The following is a 20,734-nucleotide window of genomic DNA, read 5'->3' as shown; positions in this document are numbered from 1 at the left end:
CGGAGGCCCTGTGCTGCCGCCAGGACAGGGCTCTCCCAGCGGGATGCCCCCTGCCGCGGCCCACGGGGCCGGTGTCTGCCAAGGACGGCTGGCTCCGGCTCTCGGCAGCGGCGTTTGACCGAGAATTGAAGGCCTGCGCCCTCTCTGGGGTGTTCTTTTCCCAGGGCTTTGCATCTGGTTGTTAGGTGTGTGTGGCTGGCCCTGTGGCTCTCCCTTCCCTTTCCAAACCTACCCAAGGACACAGGCTATCATTTCTAGTGTAGCAGCATTATTGTGTGGGGAGCCAGGTCTGTAAGGCGTTTAATGCCTTTGTAATTTGGCCTGATGGACCTTAACCATATCCTTTCTGTCCTCCCATGTCCCCGTATCGAATAAAAAGATTAGTCTCTTGTCAGGCAGCTTTAACTGTGCATTAAATTAACTTCCTTATTTGTATTAATGTAACCTGACAAGTATAGCGTGTGTGTCTGGTGAAGAGGGAGGTGTGGTGTACAGTGTATAAATAATTATTGCTGATGTTTTGTCAACCAGCAGTGTAATAACCATTGCGATGGCCCTCATCGACCTCATATGGACAACTGTCATAGCACCCACGGGGATAAAGATCTGCAAGTGCTGCCAGGGCCATATCCGATTGTTGAAGACCCCAGCACCTGTGATATTGTCAAGGCTACACAGTAAGTATATGTTCTGTGTGTGCAAAATGTTGAAATAAATGGGAGCGTCCTCAAATGTGGGCCAAGTTGGCTATTTTTACAAAGGAAAATTTTACAGTTCCACTTTCCATAGTGAAAGAAGGAAAAATCATGTTAAGGTACTATTGTGAATATTTTTATCATAAACAGTGGTATCTCGACCAGGATTGTTTTGTTAGGTAGAAAATTCTACTCATCAGGGCTCAGCCCAACTCTTTTTGCAAGAATATGAATGATAAGTAGATCAATGTGGGTTTTTTTCTCATTTAAGGTATGGAATAGTAGAGCGATGCAAGGAACTGGTAGAAGCCGGATATGATGTTCGACAACCAGACAAAGAAAATGTGACTCTTCTTCACTGGGCAGCGATAAACAACAGACAGGAGCTGGTTAAGTAAGCTTTAGAGTCTTTGTGAAAATAATACAAATATTTTGCCACAGTTATTTGTAGTCACTTTATTGCTGTTATACTTCAAAATTGGGTGCATGGTGCTTGAGAAGAAAAGCACAGAATTGAAATTTTAACCCAGTTACCTTTGTGAAAATGTCACTGAAATGGGAAGTGACCATGGTTTCTTTAGATGTGAAATTATGTAGTACATGAAATCATTACGTTTTCCTGGGTTTTGTTTGGGTTTCTTTTTAAACAAAGATTAAAGCTGACTTTGTAAGTTTCTTGCTTATTACTATGTTTTCTCAAAACAGCATTCTTTACTGCAAAATACTTTTGTACATTTGTTTCTCTAGTGACTTTATTTTATTATGAGCCATTTACTAATAAAGCTATATTATCCTTAGTATAATGCTTTAATATTTTATTTAGTCCGTTGTTAATCTTACTGTGTTGCTGTTCCACAGATACTACATTTCCAAAGGTGCAATAGTGGATCAGCTAGGTGGAGACTTGAATTCAACTCCCCTTCACTGGGCCATTAGGTATGCTGCTTGCAAGTACTTACTGTGAAACTGTTTTATTAGTAGTTATAATAGCGTTTTATGTAGCACAGCAGTGGTCATCTTGTATCCAGTTCTGTAGTATGTTTATTTTATTGAGGTATGGGGAATTTCACAGCTGAAACCTGTTCTCAGATTTCTGGCAACAACTCTGCAGGCCACAGAGTTGTGTTATGTGTATATCTGTGTTGTAGCGACTTCGAGTCACATTTTGAAATTTTCCTTGGAAAGAAGCAGTTCTGTTCAGATTTTGCCTTGTAAGCCCTGCCTTACCAGGCAAAGACTTGGCTGTGTTAGGGCACTGAAGTCAGCTCTTGATGCTCATTAGAGCACTGTTTAAGTTGTGGTCATGGTTCTCCTCAGACTTCAGCCCGTCTAGCTGATATGCTTTCAGTTGCTTTTGCTTCTGCGCTAGATTCCTTGGTGTGCGTGCGTAAGACTCAGCACTGCCAGTGTAAGACATCTTGTTGCTCAGACACACATAGAGAGGTCTTTGGCTTTCTTCCCCCAGTGGCATTAGCTTTTCCACTTGGGCTCATATAGCTGTCACCAGAAACATGCAGTGTCTCTTCCTGGGCAGTGGTAGCTATTGGTGCCTGTGTGTGGTTAATTCTTCTTTGGATCTGCTCTTTCTGCCTCTCCATGTGCTCTATGCTACTTCAGTTTGACCTGATACAGTTGAGGGTCATACAACTCTGTCTTCTAGGGCATGACTTGAGTAAAATGATCGAAAGAACAAAGCACTACTCATCTAGAAAAAACATAACCTTAAATAATTCTTCTGAGATAAAACTTGCCTGGGTGCAGTTCTCACCTTGGAAGATCAGTTCTTTCTTCTGGGCTATCTCAGTCTTCTGCCAAACAAAGTTAGGTGTTTATTCTGGGAAAGACTGCTCACAGGAGAATTTACTGTAGAATAACCATTGTGTTCTAAATTAACAGTTGCCTTAGGCTGTCTTATTAAGGTATGTATTTAATATAATTTTCTGATATGAACTACTAATTTAGAAAAAGTAATTTCCTCAATAAAAACACAAGAATCTGAAAGGAAATTTTTTGGAGGGGAGGATATTTGTGAGAATTATTAAGGCAATACTTTCATTAAAATTTCCATTTTTTTGTCATCTCTATAGTTTCATTTCATGTATTGTTACAGACAAGGACACCTACCTATGGTCATGTTATTGTTGAAATGTGGAGCAGATCCCAGTCTTATTGATGGGGAAGGATTCAGTAGCATTCATTTAGCAGTGCTGTTTCAACACATGCCCATTATAGCTTACCTCATATCAAAAGGCCAGGTATGTTGTCATAAGTATTGTTTTCTATGTAGGAGTAGCAGCCTGTGTGTACGATACATTTCAGAATTATGTGGTTTTTGTTTTTTAGATGATAATGAGGTATTTGACATTTCCCTATTTGACATTTCAACTATTTTCCTGTGCCCTAAGATTAGAGAAACTTAGATTGATTTTTTTTTTTTTTAAAATACATATATATTTATATATTTTTAATACTTTCCTCTGTTCTTGTCATCCCTGCACAATTCAGAGTGTTTAAGGAGAGTTGTTAAGGCTATGCAGATTTATGGTGCCATGTAAATAACAACGGGCTTTTAAACACGATAACTAAAAGCAGTATATGAAGTACATACATTTTGAAGTATTTACTATTTAATTAAAAATTTGTTACTAATAATCTGCAATTGTGCATCAGTTGAAGCATGTAGAATAGACGATCAGACCAGGTCTGAATTTTATATTAGAAATATAAAATCCTATCTTTGTTTTCTGTAACTTTATATTCTATCTGCTCGAGTTGACATCTGCTTAGCTTATGCACGAAGTAAGCAGAATTAATGACAAGTGTAACAATTTGCTAATAAAAATGAGAGGAGAGTTCTTATATGGTCTAGACTGTTTATTTGAAATACTGCATTAAGATTTAAAGATTTGGTAAGTTTATTTTGTTTCTTACAGAGTTCTCTTCAGTAAAATAACTGAGTTCTGGAATTTAGGTATAGATGGGGTATATCACAAACTTAAAGTTTTTAGCCTACCTATCTTCTACTGGAAAAGAATCCATGTGATTAATCATTTCTCTTAAATAAATCTAATGTAATGATGAGTGGAGATGAGGAAGAAGGAAATGTCAATTATGAAGAAGAAGGAAAAAGATTAGGTAACACAAGTTAGATGTTTAAATAGCTGTGTTGATATACATAATTTTTTGTTGTTGTTTTAATTAACCTATTTTATATATTTGAACATTCTGTTATGTACCTCTGTTTGCACAGGGAAGATGGTTAACATTGCTTTCCAAGGTATATTATATTTATAGTATTTTTGTGCAAAAGAGCGTAAGAAATACAGTTAATGTGGTTCCACTAAAAATATCCTTAATGGGGACTCGGCATATTCTGAAAGGAATGATATGCAAGACTCATGGGGGAAATTGTTTAAATGAGTCTTAGCTTCTTGACTGGTATAATTTGGTTTCTTTCTACTACTGCAGTGAAGCTAAGCCAGCTGTATAGCTCCAGATTGAACATCTGACTCTCTTTCCTGAAATCACTGGTAATTACTTGCTTGTTATCTTTTTCTTATACTTAGGACATAGACACAACAGACGTGAATGGACAAACCCCTTTAATGTTATCAGCACAAAAAGTGATGGGGTAAGTAGTGAATAACTTTAAGAGAATCTATTTTATTGTACCTAGGAAGTGGTGAGGTGAATTTCTTTTCTTATGAAAACTCTTTGTTAAAGTGACATTCCCTTCTATTTTAGTTGTACTGAAACATGCAGTACTTCAGAGATCAGGAGTTATGAAATAGCTAATTGAATATAGCAAAAAAAGGCAAATGAATTTTTAAAAAGTTTAGGTTTGGGGCTGAACCAGCTGCAGCATTACTGTGCTTTTCCAGAAATGAAAATAACTGGAGGTGGACAGAGTAAAATGCATTTATAATAAATAAAACCTGGAGGTATAAGCTTATGCACAGTGTTGTAGAAAGATATAATCTGTGTATATACCTTATATTTGTTAAAATGGTAAGATGACAGAGTCAGGAGAAAAACCTTCAGGGCAGATCCTGAATTATAAACTTAGCTCTGTCATTGATGAGCTTGTTCTGACACAAGGCACTGCTTATCTGCTGTTATTTCACAGATGAGATCAGTGGTTTTGATAAGGTGTTCAAAAATTTAATCTCTAGTATAGACTATCTTCTGTTTGTTAATTTTTATGCTTTATTTTCGTCTAGACCAGAACCCACAAGGTTTCTCTTAAAGTTTAACCCCTCTCTCAATGCTGTAGACAATGTTCAAAAGAATACTGCACTGCATTGGGCAATAACATCAGGGAATTCAAGTGCAGTGGATCTGTTGCTGGAAGCTGGTGCTAGCCTGGACATAAAAAATGCCAAGGTACAGTTACTTTTGTGATATTTCATTCCGCGTGGCGTGAATGTGTAAAATGAATGTAAAGAAGCAATCTGAGGGGACAGGAGAGCAACTGCCAAGCTGTTCCCCTTTTAGCTGTATTTATTTCCTGGTTCTGTTAAAAAATGAAAACATTTGTGTGTTAAGTGCGTAAAGAAATAAACATTTCTGTTGTTAAAGGGAGAGACACCGCTTGACCTTGCTTATCAAAGTCTGAATCGCCTCATAGTTTATATGGCAAAAGAGGAAGAAAGAATGAGAAGCAGAAGAAATAACAGGTTACTGAAAATAGTAGAGAAATATGAGGTAATTTCACAAGTAATAACTAATGGAAATAAAGCTACAACATTCTGTGTTTAGAACAGTATGCAACTTAACTCTTTTCTAACAAGAGAACCTTCTAAGGTTTCTGAAGTTGGGTGCACAAAAGTAAAATTCTTTCAAAGCATGTAGCAGTGGTTTGGGTGGGGTTTTTTTGTGGCATTCCTTCCCCCCTCACCCCCTGTTTGGTGTGTTCATGTGTCACTTTGTCACATCTACCTTGAGCCTTTCAGCATTTATTATTACATTATCTGAATACTTTTGAATTAAGTCCTGCTTGAATACTACGTCATATCTGAACACTAATAATTTTAATAGCTCTTCCTGCTGTTGGCATCTTCCTTGACGTTGATGTGGGCCATAGGATACATCATGAACTTAAGTTCTGATTCTTGGCTTTTGAAAGGAGGTCTGCTTCTCTTCCTGCTGTTTGGGATGGCTCTATTTGTGAGGTTTGTGGCTTTTTATCTCTGTATTTGTATTTATTTGTTCTAGATACCATTTAAGGTATGTAATGCAGTGTTCTTTTCAGAGTTTAGTCTCACTTAGCATAAAAATTATCTCTTGAGAAGTGGTTGCAGAGCGTGTGAAGGATTTAAATGTATGTCCTCTTTAGAATGATCATAGAATTTTTCTCTTTAGGTGTGCAAAATAGTTTCTCATCATCAAAAGATTTGAAAAATAGCACACACTCCAGTGATTAAGCAGTCTGTTGGCTAATTTTAATGATGAAGAGAGTGTTATTGAAAATCTGCATCTGGTAGACTGAGACATCCATTCACAGTGCTCAGAAATTAGCTTTATTACAACTTTTCCTTATGTATTTGGTGACACAGAATGAGTTTTAATGACCCATTCCCTCCCTCTCTGCTCCCCAGACCCAGTGTCATCCTAAGCTGTTTAGCAGGTTTCCTGCTTTCTTCAGTGGTTGCTGCAACAGTCGATGTTCATTGAAATGGCATGCTATCAGTGTGCAAATAGGCAGAGATCCCACTTTTCACCTAGTGCTACAGCACTTCTGATGTGTAATATTAGGCTGGAACAAAGCACTCCTCAGTTTTGTTTTAGCATTAGCCCTGTGCATCTGGCTAAAGAATGCTTTTGAGTGACTATTCTTAATTACTTTGAAAGAAACTTGAAATATACTGTGTGTGTGAAGCTTTTAGAATAACAAAATGATTGTTTATAGAGTTATGTTTTAAATAAGTTTAAAAAAAATACTTATTCTTCCAATATTCTTTCAGGCAATTGGTGGGGCTCAAGAACTTAAGGTATCTTCCCACAGCATTTCTGCTGAGTTCATTTTTTTGGATGTCCGTGACCTGGTTTTTCTGGTTCCTGCCTGATATCCTTTATACTCAGAAAATGCAATAGAACTCTCCTTACAGTTCCTAATAAATCCAAGCCTGGTCATGCAAATAGTAGTGAGCAGTCCCAGATAATTCCACATGACTATTAAGGTCTGGTACCATTGGGCAGAGGTGAAACAACTTTGAGTTTAAATTCAAGTTGTATATGGACTAAAAATCTGTACCTTCTTTTATCTTTACCAGATGTTTGTGTACAATTTTGAACTATTTCTTATGTTGTTGGATTATCAAAATGGAAATGTCATTGTTATAAACTTAATTGTCTCTGTTACCATCTCCATGTGAATCTTTATTCTTCTTCATTGAGACTGTCATACAGTAATGTATTTTGGCATGAAGTATAACTGGGTAACACACACATTAGTAGTCATTTTCAAAGCATCTCTTCTTTCTGAAATGACAAGGATCTGACAGTTAGTGGTATTTATTCATTCTTCTGCTTTTAAAAACAATACCGCTGCTCTCCCCACCCTCCAAAATACAAGGAACAAATTTCTTCATGTCTCTCCAAAATAGATCTTATGGTCTTTATTCACAGGTTATGCTGTATCCTCAGTGTACAGGGCACTAATGTCTACCTTTAATTTACTTTTTTGAAGAGGCTTTGTGGTGATGAGTGCAAAAACATTTTAGTAATTGAAACTCACTTTTCAGTGCCCTGCTCATTTGTTACACAGGGAACGTCTGTTTATTTATTGATTCAATTTTGTGAAAATACCTTAAGAGAGATACCTAGAACTGTAAATAATTTTCTGCTAAACCAGGTATAATATATTGCTACACAATTTTAATTAATTTTTAATTACTTCATCCTTTAAGTGGCATTTTCTTTTGTACTGTTCCCAATTAAGATGTCCTTAATAGAATTATCAGGATTAACTTTGAACTGATCAATCTGAGGATACATGCATATGCTTGTCTAAGTAACAATCATGTTATTCAGTGTTGCACTGTGACGTTTTAAGGTTTTCTTGGTGTCATCTAAATTAAAAGGAAAAAAATTAATCCAGTGGTAGGGGGTTGAGTCAGACACTTTGCTGAAGATAGCGAACATAGCAATATTCTTGAAGGTCTAACTATACTTGGTGAGATAGGCAAGCAGTTTTACTCATGACCGTCTTTTCCTTCTGGAACTTGTTCACAAATCTGAGTGTTATAAAATACTCAATGCTTTTAGTTTCCTGTATTTATGTCAGAGTGAGTATCCAGCCGTTCTAATCAGGGACTACTTTTAGCTCCAAAAAAGTGTGAATAGACCGGCAATATCTACAGAAAATAATTTTGACTTGTCTAAGTGCACCCTGCAAATGCATTGTAACAAACTCAGCTGTAAGATTGTTAATAGCACCAGTACTTCATAATTTATTGTCTTGATTGTAATCAGAGCTACTTTGCAGTTTTTTAGTTCATAAGACAAAACAACGTTGAGGTTGCAGTACTTGATTTTTAGGAGTTACTCACACTGTGCAGTTTATTTAGTGGCTGAGAGGTCACTGGAGATGGAATCCAGGCTTGGGCTCTCTGCTGCTTGTGGCATCAGGAACTGTTCTTTAGGAGCCTGAGATACTGAGTTTGATGGTTGAATTTAATTGGTATAAAACTTGTCCCACTCCACATCGCTCTGTTTCTGTATAGAGACAGTTAATCTTGACATGATTTTCAGTTGTTTTAGCTGAAACAAACAAGAGAGGGCAAGACTTCGAAAACAGTCAAAGTAGGAGCCTGTTGAATGACTTAAAGGTATGTGCAGCAGGCAAATAAATCTCACAGCTGCTGGAAGCTTAATGACAGTGTGTGTCTGATTGGTATTGTTTAAATAATACAGAAAATCTTCACAGGGGAAAGAAGAAATTGAATTCATTTTATACCTGTTAAATATTCAAAGGCAAAAGTCTGCACTCTGTTAGTGAGGGTGACAGGAAGCTATACTGTGGTGGAAGTTTATACAGGTGTAAAAGTCTCCCTTTCAATGCTCAAACTGGACTGAATATTCAGCTTCTCTGATAGGATTGCCTCTGAAGCACAGAGAGGGTCCTACTATAAAAGTGAACGTCATTCTTTTCCTTTTTGTGTGTTGCCTGTAAAATAACAACCTAATTTTAGAATAATTTATCTGACAAATACATGTGATATGATATATAGCAGTGATACGAATATATTCCTTAATGAGACTATTACATATATCCAATAGAATTCTTGATATCACTGTCATGTTCAGTGTGGTGGGTCTTCTTTATTATTTCTATAAAACTTGGAGGACTGATCCTGGATATATTAAGACTTCGGAAGAAGAAAGAAAAGAGGTAGGTGAAGCAAATGGAAGGGCTAACCTGGTGCAACACATAAGTACTTTTTTGTTGATTTATTTTTCTCCTGCACCTTTTAAAATAGCAAGTACTTACTCCTCTTGGTGCTTGGCAGTCAAAATGCTTAGGAACTGCAAACAACCTAATGTAAAAATCTTATCCCACTGAAAATGTGATCCAAATCGAACTACTTTCTTTCAGAACATTGTAGCTCTTGCAGAAGCAGGCTGCTTGGACTTCAGAACATTTTGCACATCTTGTCTTGTAAGTAAGGGTTTGGTATTTCTGTTCTTTTTTTAACCTGGCTTTTACTCAATACTGCTATAAAAAACTTTGTCCTCATTGCCTGTCATGCAAGTGTTAATGCACAGTTTGTTCTATATTACTTAGATTTCTTTTTTTCTTTTATGATGACAAAAGAGTTGCTTTGAGATCCTTGGAATTTAATCTTAATAAAATAGCTTTAGTAGTAGTAGTATTTCCATCTCTTTTTTGTAAAATTAAGATGTATAGTTCTTATGTTCTATGTTGTGGGGTCTGTTATGCAGTAATTGTAAATACGATGATGCCCATGAGATGACGCTCTAAACTTCGAGCAAAATAGATGCTTTTGCTGTGACTATATGCTTTTCCTTTATCCTCAACTAGGTGAGGAAGCCTTTGAGATCTGTGCATTGCCTTGCCTGTGACTCATGCGTAGCTAGATACGATCAGCATTCTCTGTGGATTGGACAGTGCATAGGTGAGAGTGTTTGCTTTATCAAATCTGAAAATACCAGATATTGTAAAAGTTGCAGAAATAACATTTGTCTCCTTAGAGAGAGAGAGCACACCTGATATAAGAATACACAGTTGATACTGAAGGGGTTACTGGTAGGTGCCAGAGGAAAAATAATTAGGGGGCTAAAGTCATTAAAGGGATGGAGTGATCACCTTAAGAACAGGGTTTAAAAAGCCTGAGACTCTTTTCTTTTGGAAGAAGAAGGAACAACAGATAGGACTGAGATACAAATAAATAATTTATTTTTTAAAAAAGCAGTTAAGACAGTGGCTGAAGTTAATGCAGAACTGTTATTTGCCAAGCACATCATTCTGGAATTAGGGGTCCTCAGTGAGAGTAGCAATTGGATTTGATATTGATAAAGAAATGTCTGTATGTGGCAGGTAGTGAAATTTTCAAGTTTGCTGCTGTGTGTATTTGCAGATATAAGCATTATCAGAAGGTTCAGTAAGGCATTAGATGAACTTTTGGACAATGTGCCCAACAGTAAATACTAAAAGAACTAGACAAGTGTGCACACTCTGACATTTTAATGCGGTAGCTGTGGATGAGAGAATGAACTATAGAAAGCAGCCAGGCCTGTTTGTCCTCCTGAGCTAAGGTTGTTTATTGTCACTGTTGGAGACCATATGCTGCAGCAGCAGTGGGACCACTGAGATAACCCTGTAGGATGTTTTTTATGTTCTTGTGCTCTCTGAGAAATTACCTTTTTCTTTCTTTGTCTCATTACTGGTGACGCTCAAGATAGAAAGGTTAGGGCTTTACATCTGTAGCAATATATTTTTAGCGTGTACTTTTGCCAATAGCTTTTTTGTAATGTTAAATACTTGGAAATATTTTTCTGGTGTTTGCTATTTACAAGGTGGTCGGACATCTTTCTGATGTATTGTTTCAAAACTTTGAAAACTGCTGATGGTAATTTAAAGAAAAAATAATTGTGTATCTTCATGTAACAGTTTTCCTGACAGAAATCTGCATATGTTTGCGGTTCTGAAGCACACAAAGGTCAAGCAATTAAATTGAATAGCTTAGATTTTTCAGTCATACCAGACAATTGTACTGTGTATGGGGAGAGTTGTGGTTGCATAATTAGTCCTCATCCAGCTAAAATAGCTGAAGGCATGTTCTGAAGAAGAGACAAATCCTGGTTGACTTTATCAGGACTAATTCTATTATATAAATTGGGATGGCTTACAGGAGAAAGTTGAGAAAGAAATCAGCTTTGTCAAACTCTCTTGAGGACAGCCGAGGTAATAAGTGGTTTTGGTTCTTTTTATTCCTATTAATTTAAGGGTAAATGCAAATAGTACTCAATTTTAAAACATCAAACTTTTTTTTCCTTGCCCCAAATACAGGCATTGGGAACCATCGTTACCATCTGTTGTTCCTGTCTTTCCTAACTATGACCGGTGTCTGGATGCTATATGGAACTCTTCTGTGTATGTATCCATGAATTATTTTAATTACGCTTTCAGAGAGGTGTGTGTATGCTGTTTATTTTCAGTATTTAATTCCAACAATTGTAATTATACCTGTGCAGATGATACCATATTTCAGCAATGATATTATCTTGTAATTCTGTCTTTAAATGAACATATATCATATCTGAGTCTCTGGTGAAATTTCTGATTACATTTGTAATGTAAATATTACATCACTCTAGAGCTGTATCTTAGTTAATGTCCAATGGGAAATATATCAGAGAGCATTTTGGTTAGAGATGAAATAGGGAAGCCGTGCGGAGGAAGGTAAGGTTACAGATACAAGGTATCTAGTCTGGATACCCTTTTCTGCAATAAATAAGGTGGTAAATACATTATTGCAAAGCCTTTATTGATACTGTTATTTAGAAATATCTATATTGAACTCTTGCAAAAGTTTTTGAGGTTTTTTTGTTTGTTTTTAATAAAGTGATAACTTTGAAAATAAGAGAATTTTATATCTCATTAATAAGTCCAAACTGTTACTTTGGAAAACTAAGAAATTTCTTGGAGGAGGGCCCTTAATTAATCCTGAGGATGGATTAACATAGCACTAACCTTTTAAATAAAAAGTAGAGAGTTTGTTTTATCTTATATTACTCCACATTATATTGAAATGAATCAATATTCTACATAGAGTGAAGTGAACCAGCTATGGTAGTGGAAGACACAGGACACTCATGAGAACATGAGTCGCTTTCACGTGTTTCAGTGTTGGTCTTACGTATGCAAAAACCATATGATTTTCTCCATTTCCTGTGTGTGAAGGAACACAGGAGGAAAACCTCTTTGTTCTACTGACACAGAGGCAAAAAAGAAGTTGCTTTGTCTTTAGTTGTTAGGGGTTTTTTTTATAGGTTGAAGACTTACGTGATATCTCTTTAGGTATCTCTTAAGAAACCTACAGAAGTTGGATGTTCCAGTTTGTCTGTTTGGCAGTGGTAAAATACTGCTTTCTTGGCATTGTCACTATAATGTCTTCTTTTATCGATAATGGTGTTTAAGATAAACGATAAATTCTTGTCCTAAAATTATAAATAAGCATGAAGCAAAATTTCAGACGTCTTGACAATGAGAGATGACTTATTTCAACATCACTTTAAAAGAAGTACCTAGCCAGTGCCTTGAATGATCCTGCTGTGGATTATGAATGCATAATGTAAAGATTATTCAGCCATAATAGCAAGAAGCCACATATCTATGTGGGTGCTTTTAAGTGGGAACATGATCTATTAAACATGGTATTTCTAGAGCATGTTGCTGTGTAATGTTAATTCTGTGCAAATAATCTTTGTTCAGTTCTTAAATGGTCTATATTAAAAACATAATTAACTGGTAATGCATCTTGCCAGATTGGTCAAACCATTGTGCAACAAATTATCATCAAGATGGAGCATGGACATACTTCACACAGATAATACATTGTTCGCCGTGGATTTCCTACATCTTTGGAGTAGCCAGTTTTCATACTATATGGGCTTCGTTGTGGCTAACTGTTCAGCTTTATCAGGTATTATTTTGCTTCATTTTATGCTTCGCTCTTACAGTCATCATATTAAAACTTTTCCCTAGATTATATGCCTCCGTAAAAACTTTGTGCCTCTTTTCCTTGACTAATTAATGTCACTTCTAGGTGCTTTTCTTAAATCTCAAGGCAGTCCTTTAAGTTTCATGGGTATTTGTGCACTCAGCATTCCCATGTTAAAAGTAAGATCACAGTCTGCAAATCATTCCTGTAACTGAGTTCTGGGTTTACTACTCATAAAAAAATTCAAACCTATGAAAAGATGTATTTAAAGGCAAGAATCTTATTTGACTAATAGAACTGGTATTACTACTCCAAAAATGACACACAACCTCAGTAGCACAATTAGTCCTGAATTGAAAAATCTATGGCAGAGCTCAGCAGTGCATCATTAGACTGTATTAAATCCCATTACTACAATAAAAATATATGGCCTGGGTTTTATCCTGATGAGGACTGTCAAATTTCTTGTTTATGTTTTCTTGGAGAGAGCTTGGCAATGCAAACAAGATTGAGAAGAGCTGTCTTAAAACATCTAGGAAACAGCTTGCTTAGCAGCTTTTAGGAAAGATGCGTCATTTGGATATGTTAAGCATACTGAGCTAAAAACTTGTTTTACATCATCTTTAAAAAAAAAAAAAGGAAAAGACACAATTTTAAATGTGTAATGCTAGATTTTGGTAATGTCCAAATTTTAATTCTGGGGAAAAAAAAGAATTATAGGTACAATAATAACAGTTAACTACTTTGTTTCATACACAGTCATTTGTAAATGTACCACTTTATGATCTTTAGCGTGTCATTCAGCAAAGTGACCTTGCAGTCATCTCTAAGGGCTTTTAAGATTTATGTTGATTTAAAAAAATAAGGAAATGGAAAAAGGAATAGGTAAGGAAAAATGCAGAAAAAAACTCATAAATCTCATTGTGAAACTCGGTGAACAGGGCACAGAATCAAGAAAATTATAAAGTTACTGTGGAGTCTCTGACATCTACTTCATCTTTTTGATAGGCTACTTTGTCTTTTTTGGGGAATCTTTCTACCAATTTTTGTGGTAGCATATAGAAAAAATCTGAGGAGATGGGTGCTTAAGTGCTGTAGATCTTGTACTTCTGCAGACATCTGTAAAAGTACAGTCTTTACAGTCATCTCATTAAGCTTGCTTTCTCAGTGGAAGCGTTAATTTTACAGCTTGCTGGGTTCTGTTTTAGTCCAAGTGACATTTAAGAACATACTTTTCAGTCATTAATTACGGCAGTAGTTATTTGTTAGATATGCCATCCTCCTTCCCTTCCCTCCCTTCTCAATAATATCTTTTGGCATCACCAGACTTTTTAACTTGTGATGTTCATGTTTTAACAACTACCTACATTTTCCTTTCTTTAGATTGCGTTCTTGGGATTGACCTCGCACGAAAGAATGAACCTCCTGATACAGAGAAAGTCTTCTAAGCATCCTGTTTCACTCAGGAGAACTCCATACAAGTGAGTATTAATGAACAGTGTGTTTTAAGCACCTATCTTTTCAGTACTGATTTGCTTCACTACTTAATACATTTTTAAAAAAATGGTCTATGGATGTCCCAGTCATGCTTGTTATGAGATGTGCTAAGAGTAAGAGAGAGACCTCATCTTCCTTGTTCATTACTTCCTTTGCCCTAGGAAATAAACAGGCAGCATAAAAGCTACTGGAGTTCTTTCTACGTGGCTGTGTATATAGGAAAGAGGTGTGCCAAAGTCAGTCCATAGCTCTCAGCAGTAGATGCTATTTTGGGGGTGAGGGGATGTTGTCCTTTAATTTGTTCATCAGTCTCTGCATCTGTTCTGTGGATTCAGAAAGAGATTTAAGGTATGAACTGGCACCTTTCTCTTGCAGTATTTAGCTCAACAGAGAAATTAGTACCAAGGTTTCCTTGTTACACTACAAGTCCATGTTTCCTCCTGTGTGTTGGCAGATGAGATTTTTCAAAGTACTAACTCTTAAATATTTGAGTTGACCTTAATCTACTCTCACTCTTAAATGTAATGCAGGCTGTAGAAGTTCAACAAAGTCATAAAGCTCAATAGAGAACTGTTCTTATGTTTCTTCTCCCAGAGCTATCTTCGTTGACAGCTTTCTGTCTTAATACTGTCTCATGGTGAATGTGTATTTTTGATGCCTGCAGTCTTCTTTTGTTAGGTTTATTAATGGCTATTTCTCTTCTTTTCAGTCTTGGATGCTTCCAGAATCTTGCAGATTTTTTTCAGTGCAGTTGCTTTGGTATGTTCAAACCCAATGTAGTTGACTGGACCAAGCAATACAACCTTTTTCATCTGACAAAGGAGAAAAATGTTCATTCTGTGTGAAGTTTTGCCTAATTTCTAAAACCTTTGAGCTGAAAGCTAAATAAAAGTTGATATTTTGTTAATTTTTACAGATTCTTTTTGAAGTTTTTTGATTTTGTTTTTATTACTGTTTCAAATATTAAACCTATCCTGCATAAGCTACAGCAGGTTTGTATGTGGAAGAATTACTGTATATTTGTGCATATATAATTTGAGCTGAAACTATTTGAGATTTTATGTTACAAGATGACACTAAGAATGTATTTTTTTAAAGGTAAGTTTTTAGGGCAGAATTTCAAAACTTTGTTGGCAGCCTTTGCTTTATTTTGCAGATAATAAAAGAAAATTACATTTGAAAATTAAGGGAAATGTTCATAGTTTAAAATTTAATGGTACAATTGCCCTGTAACTTTATTGCTTATGTTGTGAAAGCCTCTATTAATTCTTTGTATTTGGAGGGTTTAAATGTAGTAAAAAAAGTGTATTTTTACAGAATGAAATAGATTCAAGGGCTGTGTGGTCAGTGAGGTATTTAAGAACAGGTAGGCACAAAACCATAAGCAAAAGCCTGACTCTGCCTTATATTTTGCATGTATATATGCCCTGTTAGTCTATGAAAATTGTTAAGTTCATTATGGAAAACAGCAATGTATAGAAAAAGAGGGAATTATTCCCAGCTGTAGGCATAGATCTTTAATAGCTAGATGTCAGCCATGTTCCCAGCATCAGTCTGGAATGGCTGGCTGGGCAGTGTGGTTTTGAATATAAGTCAATGTCGGTAATAATGAAAACCAGCAAGGAAACAGATCAAGATCAGAATATTAAATTTAAATACCATCTAGAACTTAAAACACAAGAGTGAAGTAGTGTAATGAAACAGATTTCTTGTAGTTAAGAAATGGGTGATTTTATACGTTTCGGTGAAATGCTCTTATCTGTGACATTGTAGAACATAAAGCACAAGCAAAATCAAGTAAAAATACTGTGAAGCAAAATCAGTAGTTTATTGTAGTTTGAAGACATACAATTACAAAACTTACAACACTAAGCATTTGTTTTGCTTCAGAAATATCTCCCTTTGAGACAATTAAAAAGGACTTGAAATACTTTCTTTTAAAGTGAATAACATCTACTTTGCCATAACACAATTTCAAAATGTTCAAAATTCCATTAGGAGAATGGAAGAAATACAAATGGCGTAACATTCTGAACAAGGGAGCATACGGCCTAAGTCGGAGCACGCTTACCCTTGTGCTCCCTAAGGTATCTCTATTCTAATGGGATAGTATGCCGAGTCTTTAAAATTCCAGTCTAAAGTGTTGTAAATACTAGTTTAAGAAGCAATAATGTTCCATACGAAGTGTTCCGTGAGGTTTTTTGTCTTCGTTTACTGTAAAACAAGTATTAATCTAGTTTTATCACTCTACTTTTTTAAGCTCTTCTAAGAATTTCTTAAGATAAAAACTCATAAGTTTTTCCTGCAAAGTGGAAAATATTAAACAAATGCCCTAGGTTCTTAACAATATGTGAAGTTTAACGTTTTACTTGACAGCTGTCACTTGGTGGCATCAACAGCAGTTTGTCTGTTGCATCCATTTCTTCTCATTCGCACTCTTTCTTTTCCACTTGAGTGAGGCCACCAAACCCAATTCCTTTGGGACCAAAATTTTTTGCATAGCAAACTGCAAAAGAAAGAGGGAGGTAAATGGTATTCTGAATGTTTCCATATAGAGGTAAATGACTTTTGGTTTTAGTACTATTTTCAAACAAGTTAATGAAAGGAAAGAAATCTGAAATAGTGTCTTTCCCAGAAATGTTGACAGGTTCTTATAGTGAAGCTGGATTACATCTTTGAATCAAACAAAAGTCACACCTGATCTCAAAAAAAAAAAAAGTTGATGTATTTAGGATCTAAGTAACACTTTTATTAAAACTACTTTCCTGTCTGAAAATTTTAGACTGGCTCGATAATCCAGTTCAGCTCATTACAATTCTTACCTTTACAGTAGAGCTCTCCGTCTTTGTCTGTAACATTTGTAGATTCTAAACTCTTTCCACAAATAGCACAGCGGAAGCAGGTCTTATGCCAAGGCTGAGGAAATTAAGACAATTTATTGTATATCACAGAAAGTGCACAGCTAGCAGATGGAAGAAACAAAGAACTGTTGCTTTTTATGGTGTGAAAAGGTTAAAATTGTCTTGTTGGTACAGCTTCTAGTTTTAGTCATTCAAGATCAGTTCGGGTTTTTTTAGTTTACTTTATTATTCCATATCAAGGTTGTACCTAGAGACTGTTACTAATGGAGGTCTAGTAAAAAGCAGAGAGCTGTAGATGTTGTTCTTGTTTTGGCCATTTCTTTCCTGTGCAGATACTGTTCTAGTGAGAGCTCCTAGAGCAGAGACCTAGCATGTCATGTGAGACAGGCTTTTGTTTTTCTCGTCACAGGATCTCTTTAAAATCTCTGCAGTTGGCACTGCAAATAAATGTTTAAATGATGAATGTCTCCAGAGCTGTAGGTGGAATGACAGTGGTAGAAGAGCCACCCCGTACAGTAGCCAGGACTTATTCTTTAGACATCAACAAGATGCAAAATGTTGAAGGCAGCTTATGAAAAGCTCATGGTTTTAACCCTGAAAGTAGGTTGTTCTCTAGCAATTTGCTAATTCATCCTCATGTTTCTTCATCGAGACAATGAGATTAAATTTAAAGGATCAAGGACCTATTAGCTGTAGTTTCTCACCATTTTAAGAGTGTTTTCTTTCTAGTGCTGCAGTAACTACTTACTTTTCCTCCTCCCATGATCTTCTCTGCAGCATACACTGATTTGCCACAGCGGGGACATTTATCCACATCTACCATCTTTTTGGCAAACTTGGAAGAAGGATTAGTTGGTGTAGAAGGGCGAGCAGGCTTTGGTGACCCCCTGAAACAGAAATTTTCAGTGTTTTAATATATTGCCTTCATTCTAGAAATATGATTTCATGTTTTCTTTCGTAAGGGATAAGAAATACTGTGTCACCGATCTCATGCAAAAGGGAGAATAAAGAGAAAATTTAGTTATGCTGTTGAATTTTTCATTGCGTGGTTGAAAAGCTGGTACTGTAAGTGCTGATGTCACCTGGTTTTGGCTGAGTACAGGGAGCTGACAGTAGCCATATGCAGAAGAATTTATATTTAAGGAAAAGTTAAAGTATAAAAGAATTTTGTTTTATTGAGAGGCAAGAGGGAAAATATAAGCGAAGGATCTCTATTATTTGTAACTGGCTATCTGCTGCTACTCAGTAGTGAGCGGAAAAAACCCTTAGATTTTGCATGCGGTTTTTTCATTTGTCACTGTAGCATTTGGACAGGGAACTGGGGTTATTGGCTGGCTTAGGGTCAAAAGCACATCAGAAAAGTACCTTTGCTTTGTATTTCAGGACTTTGTGCTTTATGTCTTTGTGCTTAGAGCCTTTCACAGAATGACTTTTGAATTATCGGATTGTCGGACTGCAACAGGTCATTAAATCTACAGGACATGATGGTTTCTGCTACAGAGCTTGGCCCATAATGGATTTGTATCTTACAAGGAGCTACAGTTAAATACATTTATTTAAGCTTTTATTTCCTGCACAGCATATTGGTTAATAGGTTTCCGTATCGTAAGACCAGAAGAAAGCATTGTTGATTTGGAAATGTGCAGCTTTGAGAATCAGAGAAAAATACTGTAAAAATCTGCTGTCAGGGATAATTATGTGCAGCTGAAGCTTTTGGAAGATGGTATCCCATTAGAATTCCTTTGTTCAAACATATTCTCGGTGTGTTTATAAGTGTTACTTGAGCCACAGGGAGGATCTAGAAATGTTATTTCCCCTACTGAGAGGAGAGTTAACAGTATGTGGTAGTGCAATTATTTCTCTTAACGGTAAAACCTAACTGTATTGTAGTCTCTGATGGAAGAAAAATACTCCCGTGTTCTATGGTGAATGTGACTTTGCTACTAATGGCAGATTACAATTGCAGTGAATATTTACGTCTGGTGGCATATAAAGTCTGCTTCTGCAGAATAATTGCACATTGAAGGAGGAAATAATTTATGAAGAAGGCTTAAAGAGATTGAACATCATTAAAAACTGGTAAATTACTGTGTCCACTGAAGGAAAGGTTGTAGGAAAGTCTGCTCTGCCTCTTATGCTGGATGCTGTTATGGAAACAGAAAGATATGTACAATTCCCTGCTAGGTGACAAGTAGTACCAGAAGAACCAAAGGTGCTGTCAGTGGGGTTTAACTCACTGCTGCAGGTTCAAGCCCAGATGGTCACCAGTGTCAGTGCTGAGACACCCTGCCCCTTGTCCGAAGCCAATGCCTTTGGGGCCGTATTTTCTCCCATAACAAGTTTTGCAGTAGATTTCCGATTCGTGAGCTGCTACTGTGGTACTGTCCAGAGCTTTTCTGCAAGCCACTGAAAACAGGAAAAGAGGCACGTATAAATATTTGCATTTTCAAAGTTTAATTTATATGGTTCAAAATAATTAAGAATACAGAAAAGGAGAGTGTTAGCCCATAGTCACTATAAAACTTCACTGGGTTGTTGCTAAAATACTTGTACATGCATGCAATATGCTTTTCTTTTGCCACTCCAGAGTTACACTCTCACCCTAGGAAAATTATGGGCTTGTAGAGACAATTTGTCTAGTTTTGTGAAGCTTAAGGTGGATTGGAGATGATGATGCAAAACTCCAGAAACTTACAAACAACACTCCCCCCAAAAAAACAAACAAAATATCCCAACCAAAATCCAATGTTGCAGGGGTGTTGACTGTACTGTGCATCTGCACCTTTCAGAATAGTCAGTCTGACTCTGCAGTGGCTTTCTCATGTAAGCCCATGCTATTTTAATGTGACATGTTTCAAAAAAGGATGTAACAGTCATATCGTGTCCAGAGAGAGTGAAGCAGGATGTTTTTTACTTTTCATGTTTGTTGAGCTGTAGTGCAAAGCAAAACAACGATCCCAAATACCTGATATCTCAGCTCTGTTAGACTTCCTCCAGAGTGGCAAGAATATGACTACAGCCATTCCAAAACCAGAGGCCTGTTCCCAGTCGTGTTCTTTTCAGAGCAGTACTGCTTGGCTTGGCTCAGCTCACTAGGAGACGCCTGGGAGACTTTTGTTCAGAAGGTACCGAAGGAGTGCCTGACACTCATAATTGCATACAAGTTACATCCTCTGCAGCACTACTTTAAACTGAGCTTCAACTTGGAAGGACCAAAAGCTAATGAGTGCTAACAGCTGCTTGTCTGAGGATCCCAGTAAGCAAGTATCGTGTTTTGAGAAACATGAGGCACACCTGGAGCTGGCAGGTGTTGCTGCAGTCAGTCTCACGCTTGGTTATTCTTGTTGAGTGGCCGTGGAAGCCTGATTACCCTTTCCTCAGGTCTTTGCTTATCTGAAACATGGTCAGAGTTTAGAGACTGAATTCTGTTACAGGTCCAGCGGATCTCCTTGCTGCTTATGCATGGAAATGAGGGAATTGAGTGTACTATCAGCAA

The 20,734-nt window shown here is 36.6% G+C and overlaps 2 protein-coding genes across 2 annotated transcripts; one reads left to right on the top strand and one right to left on the bottom strand.

The window, feature by feature from the left end:
* The first annotated feature begins 570 nt into the window (after positions 1–570).
* Positions 571–15,222, top strand: ZDHHC13 (zinc finger, DHHC-type containing 13). Its single transcript, XM_010190529.1, has 16 exons — positions 571–677; positions 967–1,089; positions 1,554–1,631; positions 2,806–2,950; positions 4,262–4,326; positions 4,916–5,078; positions 5,274–5,399; positions 5,733–5,866; positions 6,659–6,759; positions 8,963–9,087; positions 9,292–9,354; positions 9,739–9,832; positions 11,227–11,310; positions 12,705–12,862; positions 14,264–14,361; positions 15,087–15,222. The coding sequence occupies exons 1-16, from the start codon at positions 571–573 to the stop codon at positions 15,220–15,222; spliced, it is 1,800 nt and encodes a 599-aa protein (XP_010188831.1).
* A 1,405-nt stretch (positions 15,223–16,627) lies between these two features.
* Positions 16,628–19,657, bottom strand: CSRP3 (cysteine and glycine-rich protein 3 (cardiac LIM protein); the record flags this gene model as incomplete). The annotated part of the gene is made up of 4 exons (XM_010190528.1): positions 16,628–16,883; positions 17,200–17,293; positions 17,987–18,125; positions 19,476–19,657. Coding segments are annotated over 4 exons (495 nt in total), but the record flags the coding sequence as incomplete, so codon positions are not given.
* Between the last annotated feature and the right edge of the window lie 1,077 nt (positions 19,658–20,734).

The sequence above is a fragment of the Mesitornis unicolor genome, unplaced genomic scaffold (assembly GCF_000695765.1).
Source record: "Mesitornis unicolor isolate BGI_N332 unplaced genomic scaffold, ASM69576v1 scaffold23208, whole genome shotgun sequence".
Lineage (NCBI taxonomy): Eukaryota > Metazoa > Chordata > Aves > Mesitornithiformes > Mesitornithidae > Mesitornis > Mesitornis unicolor.
This window is presented reverse-complemented; position numbering and strand designations above follow the sequence as displayed.